The 16,099-nt window shown below is 40.1% G+C and overlaps 1 protein-coding gene across 1 annotated transcript; it reads right to left on the bottom strand.

Moving 5' to 3' along the window:
• Positions 1 to 2,891: 2,891 nt before the first annotated feature.
• On the bottom strand, positions 2,892 to 15,587 carry MCM6 (minichromosome maintenance complex component 6). The gene is made up of 17 exons (XM_084524680.1): positions 15,446 to 15,587; positions 14,236 to 14,382; positions 13,942 to 14,052; positions 13,175 to 13,424; positions 12,294 to 12,459; positions 12,066 to 12,211; positions 11,060 to 11,210; positions 10,268 to 10,409; positions 9,136 to 9,277; positions 8,885 to 8,992; positions 8,111 to 8,266; positions 6,935 to 7,063; positions 5,798 to 5,959; positions 5,087 to 5,222; positions 4,648 to 4,815; positions 4,147 to 4,286; positions 2,892 to 3,422 (listed from the first exon to the last, which is right to left on the bottom strand). The coding sequence occupies exons 1-17, from the start codon at positions 15,550 to 15,552 to the stop codon at positions 3,309 to 3,311; spliced, it is 2,475 nt and encodes an 824-aa protein (XP_084380806.1). The 5' UTR covers positions 15,553 to 15,587; the 3' UTR covers positions 2,892 to 3,308.
• Between the last annotated feature and the right edge of the window lie 512 nt (positions 15,588 to 16,099).

The following is a 16,099-nucleotide window of genomic DNA, read 5'->3' as shown; positions in this document are numbered from 1 at the left end:
ACAAAGTTAGTCCATCCTATTTATATTATAGTAGAAGTAATATTTAACCGAAATTATCTATTACACAGATAAGCCTTCCCAGAACCAGCTGACACTCAAATGATAACAAATCAGGACTTTCAGTTAACAGACAAACAACTGAATAAATAGATGAAAATCTTTTTATGATAAACAGATCTGTCAAGCAATAAGTTGGAGAAAGGTCATTGTGAAACACTGGGTTCATTTTCTGCAACATGCAGGTTTCCCTTTATACTTGAACATAAATTGACACTCACTGACACCACTTCCATTTCAGAGGAAGAGAAAGTAAGTAGACAATGTTTTTCATCTCCTCACCTTTTTTTTGTTTTGTTTTGGTTTAAAAGCAATTCTAGCACAGTTCTGGATGCAAAAATAACAAAACCAATTACCTGCTTTGATGGGGCTGGGTGCCACCGCTCAGGTGAGCAGGAGGGGAGGGAGGCTCATTTGTGCTGTTCTTGGGTTCGTGAAGGAAATCTGAGAGGTGGCATCTTACCCCCTTGGAAAAGTGGTTGTTACATGAATTCAGGCAGCAGCAACATGTGTTCCCATTCTAATAATATCAGGAAATTCAAATAATATATTATTGCTTTCCAAAGTACTCCCTCCTTCAGCCTTGAGAAGGCATGCACTCACATAGATCGCCTACCTAGGTTGCTGCAGGAGGAGATAATTCTACTTTTCTACATCCAAATACAGCAAAATGGAAGAGCTGAGAACATTTGCCTGGAACTGCCATCTGTGCTGCCTAAGTGCAAAACATGTTTAAATTAACTAAATAAAATCCTACATAAACTATATTGAAACTATATTGAAAAGTCAGTCCTATTTCCCAGTTTATTTCCCTTAACAAGCAGTTTTTGTCTAAAGTACTGATAGAATCATTTGGGCAATATATGTTCTCAAGCAATCTCTTCTTTGTTATTTAAGTCGTAGTAGAAACTCTCTCAGCTTCTGCTGTTACTCCCAACAGCCAACCTCCTTGCTTATACAAGGACTGACTATTTGATTCTCAGCCAACTATTTTATATTAAGAAGCCTTGAAAAGCTTCCTGAAACATTGTGCTTGCTGTTCTGAAAGCATAAGTACTTTTTTTTTTTTTTCCTCTAGTGGATTTGACAAGCTTGACTAGGAACTTTACAGCACCACCTGCTGCTGATTTCTCAGTACAGCCGTGTTAATTCCAGAAAGAGAAGACCCCTCTCAACCTATGGAACATATAGAACTGTAGGGAAAAGAAGTAGAAAAAAACCACTTACTTTCTCCTTACAAGAAAGGATTAATACAAATGCTTATTAACAAAGATCAGGATAGGGGAAGAAGGAACGTATAATGAAGAACAAATATTTCTTTCCCTGTCCTTATTTTAAAAGTAAGTTATGAACCATATAGAATGAAATAAGACTTGTTGCAGGTGGGCAGTTCTTTTTAATGCAATGAAGCATTTGCCAAGATGCAGTTTATGAAAAATATTAGCAGAGCAACATTATTGCATATAGAATTAGTGCCCACTAGTTTGAGTTCACAAGATTAATCTGTTGATGTGAGCAGGCATCCAATTCAATTGGATTGATTTCAAATTTTAATAAAAACTACTGAGGACTGTGAATGAATGATTAAATAAGAATTACTAATCAAATGTAAACTAACAAAAAGACTTCCAAAACCCATAGATAAGTATCACCTCCAGTACAGCTCAAAGAATTCCTGATGTAGAATTCCTAAGGTGACAGAGTTCTCCATGTGAAAGGCTGCTAACTGGACACATCATGGAAAAGAATGAGAACATTCCCAGTCTCGGCAAATGCAGGATGGTGTGCTGGAAAAGAAACTAAGGCATTAATCCCGGAGGATACATCAAAAAAAAAAAAACAAAAAAAACTGCACCTTAAGAAAATATTTACCCCTCAGAAGTGCATTAGAAGTACTCTGTTCCCTTGGGGTGACAGCATTGTTCTGAAATCCTGCTAACATTCAGACTGGAGTTAGTTATTTCCTTATTCACCATGAGTTCAAACAAACAAGGAAATGGTCACAAAATCAGCTTAGAATATTTTCTTTCAGCTCAGATTTTGTTCTCATTTGGTACCCTATTGAACTACCAACAAATTCCTGGGACATTAAAGGGCAAAGCTTGGCCTTGCAGTAACACTCAAACAGACCCAAGTGTTGACTGCAGCTTTTAGCATTCCAAAAGGATCCAATGAAAAAAGGCCTTATTAAAACATACAATGCCTGATACATTTGGCCATTGCTTTTATGCTCTAGTTTGAGAAGTTAAATTGCCAAGTAACTTAGTCTAGTCATTATTTTAGAATGCAGGTACTTCAGTTAAACTGGAAATTCAGATATTTCTAAGTTCAAGTATTTGTACGTACAAATACTTACAAATATTCAAGTATTTGTAATTCTTAGTAAATAATTTAATATTCCGATACTGTACAGGAGTGAAGAGACCCATAGGAATTTAGGCGAAATTTTCTTATAGAATTATCTATAAGCAAGTTTACTAATACACACTTTAAAATCCCTCACAAATGATGGCACTTTTCAATTCACTTACAAGTCAAGATACTCCTCAAGCTGGGGGGGTGCCATCCTGACTTAACTTGACTATTTTTAATTTTCTATTTTAAATATGCAACAGGAGCATACACATCCTTATTACATCTGAAAAGAAAGAGAAGCAATCAGTGTTTCATCATCTATTACTGGAATTCTTAAAAACAATGCCTGTCATATGGGAAATGTAATCTTTCTTAAGACATGAGGCGTTCAGATCACTGACTTTTCAGTTTCAAAGCACAGGCATAGAAACAGCATCCCCACATATCAGAACCAACAAATCCACCCCCAGAGATCTCCAGACATTTAATGATCTTTTATTTATGTTATTAAGAAAAACATTTAAAATCTACAGTATAAAAAGTTTACCAAATACAATAAGAACAATGAATAGAACAAAATTCCCCCCCTTTAAAACCAAAGCATCTACATAGCTTGATGCTAAAAAGAGCTGTTAAGTGACCCTCCTCTGCATCTGGACGATGGCAGTGAGCACAGAATTAAAAATGAAACTAATACATGGCACTTTTAAAAATTTTCAGGTATGCTCAGTGTCTACAATCAATCATATATTATTAATTGCATATTGATGCGTTACACAGTAAAGCATTCATATGAATCAGATAGCTATGTAACAACCATTGCAAGAATGCAGAAAAGAATGCGTTTTCCAACAGGTAACTAGTCTGAGTCTGTTCTACAACCTAGATCTCTGCCTTTAGTCTTCCAGCAGATAGTTTGGGTTGACAACCAGGTATGGGTCTTCATCAAAAGTCTCCTCTTCTCTGGAACCCCTCAGACCTGACTGAGACAGCTCTATCAGAATGTGGTCCTGCAACAGACAAGAAAATTGTATTCAGACAAGAATGAAAAGGACTGTTTTGTTTGTCCTTTTTTAAAAAATATCTCCTTTTTTCTGCTGGTAGCACCTCTAATTGACAAATTATTCAACCCTTTTAACTGTCAACTCCCTCTTTAATAGGTTCCTAATTTCAACAATTACCTTCAGTGGTAATCTCCTATATGTAGTATGCTTTCTGGGAATACGTCATTCTAGTGTTTTTATACTTTTAAAAATGAGAAGTATTCCATCTCTTTCCTACTTCGACATTTTTTTCTTACAAAAATCCCCAAATGTGAAACAAGTAACTTCAGTGCATGTACTGGATCCTGGGAAGTAACTATTTCTACTTCAGAGAAATATTTTAAGACACTCTAAAACCTAAAGCTATCCAGTGAGTAAAATGTTTTGTTAATATTTGTGTGCTAATAAAATTGAAACTACAAAAATACAGAAAAATAGCACTTATGCTTCTGTAAATAAACAGTAGAAAATATAATAGCAGTTTGAACTTGTACTAATACACACCTCTAATTTATTTCAGTGTTTTCTCTGAGATTAATTTTAACAGTTATTAAACAAAGATGGCATTATGCTGCAGTCAATGACATAGAAACACAATAAACGTTTCTCAAATTAGAGAAATCTATTAAAAATGAGTAATTGTAACATATATTAAAACCCTCTTTCACTATCCACACATTTTTATACATACATAACGTGTAAGTCGGTGAATGACTCTCTCTATGATCTTCTTTTTATTTATTAGCTCTTCTTCAGATTCTATTTCAGATTCAATTTCCTTTAGATACCAATTAATAAGTTCGCTCTTCTTTAATGATGAATCGTCCTCTTCTGCAAACGGAAAGCATTAAAAAAATGATTACAATACCATTCCACATAATTTGCATAAACATAGCAGCAGTAAGATAATTTTCAAACCATAAAAGAAAAGGGTATCTATGTTAACATTTGTAATGTTGAAAAGATAAACACACAATAGCTCTCTTGTGCTTCTTAAAACACCATGCTTTGCACAGGAGACTGCTTTATCATGGTTTAATTGGAGTATAAATGTTTAACACAGAACCGTTTAACAAATACCACTGAAAAATGCAAACCACCTAAGTTTCAGGTGAATTTGTTTTAATGAAGAGCCAGTTCACACACGTTGACACATCTCAGTATGACATATTTTTAACAAACGAATCCTTACCTTCCTCTGCTTTCCTGAGGTGCAGCACAAGAAGATTAGAAATTCGTCGGTATTCAGAGAAGCCCAGCCTAAGAGAAGCTTTTGGTGCACCATCCTTGTTCGTGTCCTCAGAATGGCCATTGATCCCATTCACAAGGCCATTAACCCCAGCCGGAGGTTCTGCTGCACCTGTTTGGACACATGCTCAGCTTTAACTCTACAACATAGTGTAACTGGCTAATAATCTGACCCACTAAAAAGTATGGCACTGACCAACCTAGGCAAGTGGAGCCCACAAAAAAAGCTGAAGAAACAAGAGTTAGTAGCAGGAATAAAGATTCCTAGACAGTGTTAGAAGAGAAATAGGTGGGAAACTGAAGAGAAGTGTATACTCAAAAAGGGTAAGCTATAAAGACTGAAGGTACTTTCCCCTTTGAAAAGCTCTCTACAAATAATTTACCATTGACTCCATCTTGGTCTTCTTGATCCTCCATTTGCTGTTCATCTTCTTGGTCTAAATTGATGTCAGGAGTCTCAACTCTAATTATGGATTTATTTAAAAGCCTGAAAGCCTCCTTCACATGCTTTGGGTGAACCTGGGGAAGATTTGAAAAAACGTGAATTACATAGGCATGGTGGCTCTTCTGGTATTAAAGGTTTCTTTCTCCAATAGTTCCAGTTCACCCCTGATTCTGACAGTCTCTCTACCCATCTCAGCTAATTAATCACAAGCAGTAAAGACCCCACAAGTCAAATTACATTCTACTACAGGTATTCTGCAACATAAGGTTACAGAAGGAATAAACAACCTGATGAACCTTTTAGACTTTAGTTATGACGTGGTGTCAATAAAGATTTTTTACTTATACCAAGAATATTTTGAAGAAGGATCAGTGGAGCAAGAAACATGAAAGAAATGGATCTAAAACAATATGATAAAAAAAGGTTATAATTAATGAGACTCTCCTCTGGAATTGAAGTGAAAAAACTGGACAAATCTTCCTTACTTTAGCCATTAGCTAAAAGCCATCAGTTTCTTTGTAAGTTGTGTTTAATTAAAAAATAACCCACCTCCTCACTTATGGGATTTAAATATGTACAATACCATAGTGACATAGAAAAGCCAGAGCTGCCACAACATTTCTATAAACCTTCATGAAAAACCTGATACCTCATCACAGCAGTGCATACGGGCCATAGCTTCAGAGAGCCGAATCATGCTTTCCAGCTGCCGCACTGTGATTCTCCAGGATGACTTTGTCACTCCAGAGCCATCGCGCTGCCGTAGCCGTTTATACTGCTCCACTATAAAGTCCTCAGACTCCTTGGATATCTTTGTGACATAGGATGGTAAGACAGTTTGCCATGTTAAAAGCATTCAAGTTTATGCTTCTTGAATCAGATTAGCAGTTTCCAGACTTTTCTGTGAAATATTCAATTCTATTACACTTACCATACATAAATACAATGGACAATCGTAACAGAACTACATTGTAATAATGATTATCGTAACAGTTACACAGTAAGTACATTGACTCAATTATCTTACAGCAAATTTTTTATTAATTTGTTTTTCTGTTCTAGACTTGCTTCTAGGAATAATTCAGGCCTGTCTCTATGATTGTTCTGCATGCAAACACACACACACAAGTATACGCTCAAGAATACTAACACCAAGTACAGCTTTGTGTGCGTGCTTTTTATTAGCTTTTGTCTATCTGCACATACACAGATCCAACTGGAAAACAAACTTCCCACCACATGGAAATGAAATGGAAGTTTGCAGAACTCTGTAAAGGGAGGGTGTCCTCTCCTCCCATTTGAGAAGAATGACATTAGAATAACTTCCAACAGAGCTAAAAAACAGCACATCCAAAAAGCTACTTGGGTAGACCACAAAAATCTGTACTTAGAGCAGTTTCACACGTTCTGTGTTTTACCGTAACAAGAGCAAAGAAATATTGAGGAACACCACCCTTTTAAAATAAAGACAAACAATCTGCTTGATTAAGCAAGAGGTCAATAAAATACGAATATCTCTGCATTCGTGTATCAAATAACCCATGCTCTTGAGGTAAGAGATTAAGGTCACTGATTATAACATAATCTCATCTGGGCTGTCTGGACTTCTGGAGTGGAAAAAAAAAAAGAAAGAGTGCATGGCTCCAAAATACATGATGTTTCTAGATAACAACTGAGTTTAGTGCTCCTCTCGTGAGGAGCATTTGTCTGAAGAAAGCAAGCTACAGAGTGACTAATCCTTTGGACTTTCTCACACAGATTAATTTATACAAGAAGGCAGTATTACCTTGGGTTTAAACTGTCTTGCAAACAGCAGATACCTTCTGATATCGTCTAATGAATACACACGATCAACAGATTCTTCTACTCTGGCATGCAGATCCACTATACGTCTGGCAATAGCATAATCTGTAACCTGGAATAATATTGCTCTGTTAGATCACTTTTGCAACACCAGCCAAACATCAGAACAACAGCTGCATTCTTCTTCCCATCCCCTTCCCTCACTTGCACTCGTCACGGCTGAGCTACTCTTTCCAGAAGCAAGACATTGCCAGAAAACCCAGGAGAATGCCCTGGAAGGTTTCAATACAAGGACACAGCAGAGAAGGCATAAAGGCAATTTTAGGATTTACAACTTCTGGAATTCTCCTGGGCTACAAATTAGCCACAGAACAGGCAGAAAGCAGCACTTTGCAGCGTGGGAACCGCTGGCTTTCTTTACAGCCTACTCTCTTTCAATAGTCCCTTCTCAATTAGATAATGATGCTGAGCGAAACATCTGAAAGAACTGTACGGAGACAACATGAATCTCTGCATCTTTTATACTCTCGAGGCAAATGCCACATAGACAGGTGGTAGAAGTCTTAGCCTTAGTGACTAGCAATTTGTAAAACTGACTAATGTTGTTACGTTTGCAGGTCAAATCACCACAAGTATCCTTGTATTCAGCAGAGTGTGTTAAAATTTGTACTGCCAGCTTTTTAACTTCACAGACAGAGAATAAAAGCAGAAGCAAGAGGCTCTCATGAGATCAGTTTCACCTAAAATTGCAGAGGGCCACAGAGATGGTCAGAGGGCAGGAGCACATTATGTGTGAGGAGCGACAGAGCTGCATGAGTTCAGCCTGTAAAGAAAGCAAGTGCCTCATTGGCAAGATGTAATGGGGCCAGATTGTTCCTGAAAGTACAAATTAACAAGAGGCAACTGACACAAATTGAACCATGAGAAATTCTGATTAGATATAACTTTTTTTTTTTTTTAATATAAAAAGCAGAGTTGTCAAACACTGCCATAGCAGCCTAGAGAAACTGAAGAATCTCCATCTGTGAAGATGCTCAAAATTTGCCAGGTCAAGTTCTTGGCAACCTGCTCTTAATGATCTGCTCTGAGCAAGAGGTTAGACTAGAGACGTCCAGAGGTCTTTTCTGATGTAAATTATTCTACAATTGCTCAAAATTACCTCATTACATTCATCCACAAGAATGAAGAAGAGATCAAACCGAGACATGATGGGAGCAGATAAGTTTATATTCTGTTTCAATGACTTGGATCTATCATAGCGCCCACCAACTGGGTTTGCTGCAGCTAAAATGGAGGTCCTGGCATTCAAGGTAGCCTGACAAAAAAAAAAAAAAAAGAAGTCATGACTTGCTAAACCAACTTATTGCAACTCCAAAAGATCCGCATGAAGTCTTTTATACAGAATTGCAATGATTATATTACAACAGCTCCTCAAGAGTCCAAACTCTTCTAACCAGTCCTTTAACCCAGCTCCAATATCCTATAATGCCCAGATACTTAATTTAATGATTAAATTTTTGACATTGCAATTTAATGATTAAATTTTTGACATTGTCATACAGCTACCACCAATACTGAAATAAGCCTTTAAAACTGTTACTAATCACCCTGTTTTTAAACAGCGCATATATACAAATCGTTCCACAAGTGAAAAAATCTACACCATTTGAGGGTTGCGTCAGGGTTTGAATTTCCCCATACTCATTCCCATTTTCTGTTCCTTCCCACTACTGTCTCTTTTTTCCCTTCAGTACAGTTTCCAATTATTTATGAGCAAGTGGCATGAAAACTTTGCAGATAAGTGATCTCTCTGCCACAGCAAGGCAGCTGCAGAGCTGACATCAAAGTCTGAGAGATGATGTTGGACCAGCGTGTGCCACAAACACTCACACAATCATGGAGACTGCACAGCCAAAGGAATAGCACAAGGTACCTTTACTCCGGCTTTAGTAATGGATATTGTCTGCTGCTCCATTGCTTCATGGATGGCTACTTGATCCCGCAAGTCCATTTTGTCAAATTCATCGATGCAACATACACCCTGCAGCAAAAGAACAAAAAATAACAAGTTACTCAAATTCAATCACATTTGGAGCAAAAGCATTTTTAAGACAGTTTGGGGCCTTTTGTCATTAATCAAAACCATTCTAGGGGTGCAGAAACTTCTTTAGTTCTTGTACTCACATTATCTGCCAACATCAGTGCTCCAGCTTCAATTACAAACTCATGTGACTCTTCATCTTTTACAACAGCTGCTGTTAGACCAGCAGCACTGGAGGCTTTTCCGCTGGTGTATACAGCGCGAGGACTGAATTCATCCACGTGCCTATTGAAAGTGAGAAACTGTGTTACACAAACTTAAAAAGACAGACTGAGACCTGCAGAAACAAGACAACTTTAATGCATGACTGCTTTCAAGCCCTAGGGCCAGGACTTATTCCTTCCTTCAGGAAGCAGTTAACATTTAGTTAGGTCCCCCTATCTGTAATGATATTTGAGCGAGACTTGGGAACTAAGCCTTATCTAACTGCAGTCTGTTACAGGTCTGTTATTCACTCTTGGTTATACCAGCAGAAAAAATAATCCAGACCTCCTCCCACAGTTTTCTGCTGACTTCACAAGCTCAGGCAGCTCCTCACAGGTCAGGTAGAAGTCAGCACAAAGGAACAGCACAAGGCTGCACAGCAGGAAGCAGCTATGCTGACCACAGGCAGCCAAAGGCAACTTCTGTGGTGCCTCCACATTTCTGAGATGCAGTAGACCTCAGCCTCACAGAGAGTGATCCAGAGGTAAAAGAGCATCATGAGAAAACAAAACCATATTAAATAGAACTTGAGGTTAAAAAAAAAAAAAAAAAGCATTATAGCTTGAATGTGTACCATTAGATATACTTATTTCATAATTATTGTTCAGGCTTAATAGCTGTCTGGTTGATCGGTGTTGGGACCTACCAATTTAGACTAAGCTAAAGCAGAGGGGAAAAAAAAATCACTATTTTATCCATCTCTAATATTTTAAGATATTCAATGTTACATTTTTAATATTCAATGACTTTCAAAAACATAAAAACTTGTACTTTCATAATTATCTGAAAAACAACAACCACCTCTTAAATTAATTCTTTTTTATTACCTTACGGACCAGTTGAATTTACTTCAGCCCAAATAATTCAACCACATCCAAATTATTCCTGGAAAATTTTCTCTACTATTTTACTTCTCTTACTTCTGTTTAACGTAGGAAAGGCAGAGTAATACATTTATAGCTCTAGTCACACTGGCAATATTTAAATACTGAATTTTAAAGAGAAACTTACTTTAGAAATTGACTCTTGGCTGTACTTGGATCGCCAACAACACAAACATTGATGTCCCCACGCAAAGAAGTGCCTTCAGAAGTGGTCTTAGGGACTCCTCCAAAAAGCATCAGCAGGACACCCCGTTTCACTTCATCATTACCTACCCAAGAAAGGACACTGAACATGCAACATTTTTCCTATTTTAAGAAAATTTTAGCCCACTGGAAGAATTTTAGAGCACTTAGGCACATCAACTCAGAATTACTTATTTACTAAACATCCCCTAGAAGCCTATTTATGTTCTTGATACAGTTTCAGGGAAAAATAACTCGAAAGGCAACTGAGTTCCCTTACACTAGGGTGGCTCCAAATATGGACAAAATTCAGCTGATCAAACTTTTCAGACATAACCAATTTAAGTTCTCAAACCGGTTCCAAGCCAGAAACAACACCAGACATATGCACACACATCCACGCACAACAGCACATGGATTTGGAACTCTTAAATCTTTCAGAGGATGCCCATATAAAATAAAGCTCATATCCAACTGTCAGCTGTAGGGTTAAGTGGTAGATCACCACAGAGCAAAACCATTTGGACTACCATTGCAACCCTTACTAATTTAACAAAGGAAGTCTTTGGGAATTAGGTCTTCCTTTTCTAGCAAAACCAATTCTGGAAGGAAGAGTTTGAGATAGTTGGTACTGGGCTTTCATGAATTCCCAAAATGGTACTACGAAGATATTAATAAGAACTAATATTTTCACAGGGGAAATCTCCTTTCTCTGAAGCAACAACTGGACTCTTACCATGGATAGTGGGGAAGAGGCTGGTACACAGATTGTGATAAAGGTTCTTATCTTGGCTCATTTCAAACACCTTCTCCCACTCTTTCACGGTCATTTGGTTTTTGATGCTTTCTGCAGTCTGTTCTTCATCTCGGAGCTCTTTTCCACCAAACTAAACAAGGGAATTAAAAAAAATAAATAACCATGACAAATGTGATTACTATTGAATGCGAGTACTGCAGACAGGAGCTTATACAAACTCTCATGCACTCTAAGCTGAGTAGAACACATTCAGAAAGACTAGCCTTAGGCTAAGGAAGCTCATCACCTCGTAGCTTTAAAAAACAAACAAACAAACAGAAAAACACACAAACAATTCTGTAGCAGGAAAATTGAGTCTAAGCTCAGTTAACAAGAAAAAAAAAAAAAACAACAGAGATGCTTGTCTAGAGAGTAAAAAGAGAGCAAAAATAGTACAGCTTCCTTTGGCTAAAATTTGCCTTTTTAAGTATTCTTCAGCCAGAATTTCCATGGCCTTTTTGTTACTCTGAAATGACGCAGGAAATTATAGCCTAAAATATCGCACCATACTAAAACCCAGTCACATTCAGCGTTACTTATTATGTGGTAATAACATCCCAAGATTTAATATGATAAAATAGAAGGAACATGAAGGTTAGTTTTTTTTCCTTGGAACAATATGAATCAATAGGATTTTCTGGAGGAAAAGCAAATACTGGAGAAATGTATGAAATTTGAATGAAATAAATGAATCATTTAGCTTTTTAGAATAAATAGATGAAATTGGCAAACTCCAATTTCATATCTGTGAAAATTGCTACGAACAATAAAGACAAGATAAGAACTTGATACGTAAACTCAATCAGAATACGAGGGCAGTCAAATGCAAAGAAAGGTGGTACACGCACCTATTTAAAGCTTTACCTATCCTCACCCCCCTAATTTGAGGTGAAAACACAGTGGAAATCTTCAGTACTCTTGGATCTATTTTTCTCTGTAGACTCACCCGTGGATTTGTTGGTGCGACGTAACAGGCTAGAAAGACTAGTTTATAGGACAGTTCTCTGACTCCAAGGGCACGAAGTCCTCGGATGCCTTCAGTTTCGTAGCCCTCTGTCCCGCTCAGCCGGGAGCTGGTTTCCGCGCGCACTCCTGCCACGAGAAGGAAGAGTCAACAGCCGCCAGAACAAGCTGCGGGGACGTCACACGGAGGTCAGGAGCAGCAGCAACAAACCTGGTGTTGAGAGCTGAGCCACATCAGGCACGACAATCAGTGATCCTGTGAAGTCACATTTGTCACCTGCCTGGGCAGACTCCACTGCTTCTGCACGCAAGATCACCTCCACGCTGCGAGGAATGCTGCCTCGCGGCAGCTCAGCCTGTGTCTCTTGAATGCGGACCTGAGGAGGTACAGAACATCAAGTGCTCAGATGTCACCGAATTTCAAACTGTTTTTAAAGCTAAAATAGCTTAAAAAATAAATACAGGAAGTGGCATTTGCTGACTGCCATCCATATCAATCATGAAATTATTTTTTTTAATGAAATAAAATCACACTTTACTAACCAGTATCTAAGGAGCATTAGAGAAACTTAGAGTATACACAAGAGCCACAGTGATAATTCTAAAGTTAAGGACAAGTATTTGGGCAAGTTAGAGTCCAGTTAACGTGACTGACAAAGCATTATTGCGGAATAGCATGTGATGAGGATTTGGAAGAGTAAATCTGTCTAGAACAAAACACTGCCAATACTAAATAGCCCTGCTGATATCCCTTTTCATACATGCATGAAATAATTACACACGATGTACCTGTGACAGGAGACTGACAATGGCTTAAATACATGAGTTTTCAGTGACTTGTTTACACACCACATCATGCAATAAAAATGCTTTGATTCTATTCATAATTTCCCATGCTTACACAAAAGTCTTCCACAGACAGAAAGAAATTATTTTCAGAAACTCCACTGCCTTGAGATCTCTTTTTGAGGTTGACAGAACCAAAATCAACCACCTCTGATATGCAGAAGTACAAACAACACCTTGCAGCTACCACTAGAACACAGGAATGTCATCTTTTGTTGTCGCCCTGCCCCAACCTCCCCGCTGTACCTTTTGGAAGTCAACAAATCTTGATTTGTTTGTGTCCAGCAGGAATCTCCTTCTGTTGGCACAGACCGGGTTTCTGCAGATGTTTGGCTGCGTGTATTTAAATTGCTGTTCCACATCTTTTATCACTGTCTGACAGTCCAGGCACAGGAAGGTTCCACTTACAAGCTCAGGATGAACTGGGTGGGTACGTACCACCTGTCCACTGATACGCATCAGAGAGCCAATTTTTGCCGATGTCAGTTCTCGAATTCTGTTTAAAATGGAAATTCATCGGGATTAAATTCTTAGTACGGTTTCCATTTCTAGGCCAAAGGTACTACCCAACCAGTAGCTACATAGTTTCATTCAATCTGTGACTAGAGAACAGTTGTAATAGCCAAAGAAAACAAGGTTTCTATTTTCCCATTTCCTGATTTTACTTTAGATTAATACTAAAGGCTAAACCAATGCAAAGGTTACTTCATTGGTACTTCAAAAGCAACACACTATCTACACTAGCTTTGCAAATAGAGAGGTTACATTAGTTTGCAGAATGCTATGATCGTCAGTATTTAAGAGCCTTTTCAGTCTAGCTGTTGATTCACAATTTGATTTTTATGATTCACAAATGAAAAACTGTTTCAAAGATCAGCCCTAAGATCAGGCAGCTTCTTCGCAATTGTACTGGTGAACTGTACGTTTTATTCTGATAATCAAAAACATTTTCAGTATCCTTTGACACTTTTTTCCAGTAGTAAAAACACACGAGGAATTAATAATCATCTTACTTGTGCCTGGTAGGCAGATCTTGGAAGGCAACATAGAAGTCCTTGTTTGCAGGAACATTTCCATGGTCTCTGGCAAAAGTCTTTACTGCTCGGCAAAGGTAAGGATAAACCCTAAAATACAGAAAATAATAAAGTAGTAATTATGAATCCATTAAACAATAAACTTTGATCCAGTAAAACTAATTTATTATATATAAGGGTTTACAGAATACAGAAAGCAAATAACCTCAGGTAAGACTTTATAGGCCTGAGATGGCAGCACAGGTCAGTCCTCATGTAACCTCTACATTTTACCTGTAAAATTCCTCCTGAACAGTGGTAGAGAGCTGCTGATTGAACTGCTCCAAATCCACAAAGCTGACGATCAGCGTGTTCCGCTCTGGCCGAATCAGTTCTTCAGCATCACGCAGGTATTTGACTTCCCCATCGCTGTTCTGGAACCTGAAAGTGAGCATGATTCAGGAAAATGTTTGACAGTTATACATCAGGCAGCAGCAAAAAAATTCTGCTGTCACGGGACGAGAAAAGGATGATGTGTGCTGGGGAGCGTGCAAGGAAACAATGGTGTCCCCCATCCCCTTGCAACCAACTTTTCCAGTGATGCTTTTCCTTCTGTCCCCATTCCACAGACACCTTGCAAACACACGGATCTGCTTCTTGCCTTACTGCTCTCCTACACAGCCTCCTAGCTGTGGTCTAACCATGACCTGCAGCAGTAAGACAGGCTTTGTTCCCTTAGGATCAGGTGAACAGCTTTCTTGGGACATGATGCTTAGGGACACAGTTTAGAAGGGTTACAGTGGTGGCAGGGGGACATTTTACTAGATGATCTTGGAGGTCTTTTCCAACCTTATTCACCCAATCACAGAATGGCTGAGGTTGGAAGGGACCTCTGAAACTCACCTAGTCCAACTCCCCTACCTAGGATAGCTTAGAGCACATTGCGCAGGATGGCATCCAGGGAGAGTTTGAATATATATAAGATATCCAAAAACATCTAGAGATGTTTCTCCAGAGAAAGACTCCACAACCTTACTGGGCAGCCTGTCCCAGTGCTGCCACCCTCACCGTAAAGAAACGCCCCCTCATATTGAGCCAGAACTTCCTGTGCTTCTGTTTGTGCCCGCTGCCTCTCGTCCTGTCACTGGGCACAACTGAAAAGAGGCTGGTGTCTCCCCCTTGACAGGTCTCCCCTCTGATATTAATATATATATATATAATATAAATATATTATATAGATGAGGTCTCCCCTCAGCCTATTGTCTTCCAGGCTAACCAGGCCCAGCTCTCAATGATCTGGGCTCTGTGCTCGTTGTTCGCTGCAGGAGGCCCCCTCCAAAGCCCAAACAGCCCACGGCTCCCCCGAGGAGCCCCCGGAGCACCCAAATCCCCACACGACGGCTGCCCAGGGAGCTCCCCACAGGCCGAGCCCTCCCCCCAGCCTCTCAGCGCCCCCTCCCTCAGCCCTGCCCGCCCGCCGCCGCCCCGGCCCGGCGCCGCTCACTCCTCCAGGAAGGCCAGGAACAGCTTCTGGCACTTCTCGGCCACCTCATCCCGCAGCTGCTGAGGCGCCGCCGCTGCCGCCCCGCCGCCCGCCGCCGCCAGGTCCATGGCGACCGCCGTCCCCTCAGCCCCCTCAGCCCCGGCCCCGCCCCGCCGCCTTTCCCGCCTCGGCCGCGCCAGCCAATCAGCGGCCGCCGCCGCGCCGGGCCCCGGCCCCTCACGGAGGTTTTCGCGCCAAACGCCTCAGGGAGGAGGGGCCTCGGCGCCACGCTGCCAGCCGCCATCTCGGCCCGCCCGCCGCCATCTTGGGCCGCCCGCAGCCATGGCGGCTGTCGGGAGGGAGGGAGGGAGGAAGGGAGGGATGGCGGCGGACACCCGGCGTTGTCCCAAGCCGGCAGCAGTGGCTGAGGGGCAGCTGGTGGCAGGGACAGCTGCCAGCGGGGAGAGCTTTAATATCTGGGAAGAAGTGGTCGCAGGTGCGATGCCACCTGCAGAAACATCCATCTGCCAGAGTCTTGTCATGAAGGCAGCCAGGGGCTGGCTTCTTGCACTTCTAAAACTCGAAACCCTTAAAAAATAAAACCCAAAATCGCGAGCTTCCTGCAGTGGTGTTCCCTTATGTTGCAGTGCCCTTACCACGTAGCACACGGAGCCT

Source organism: Aythya ferina (assembly GCF_964211825.1).
Source record: "Aythya ferina genome assembly, chromosome: 6".
Lineage (NCBI taxonomy): Eukaryota > Metazoa > Chordata > Aves > Anseriformes > Anatidae > Aythya > Aythya ferina.
This window is presented reverse-complemented; position numbering and strand designations above follow the sequence as displayed.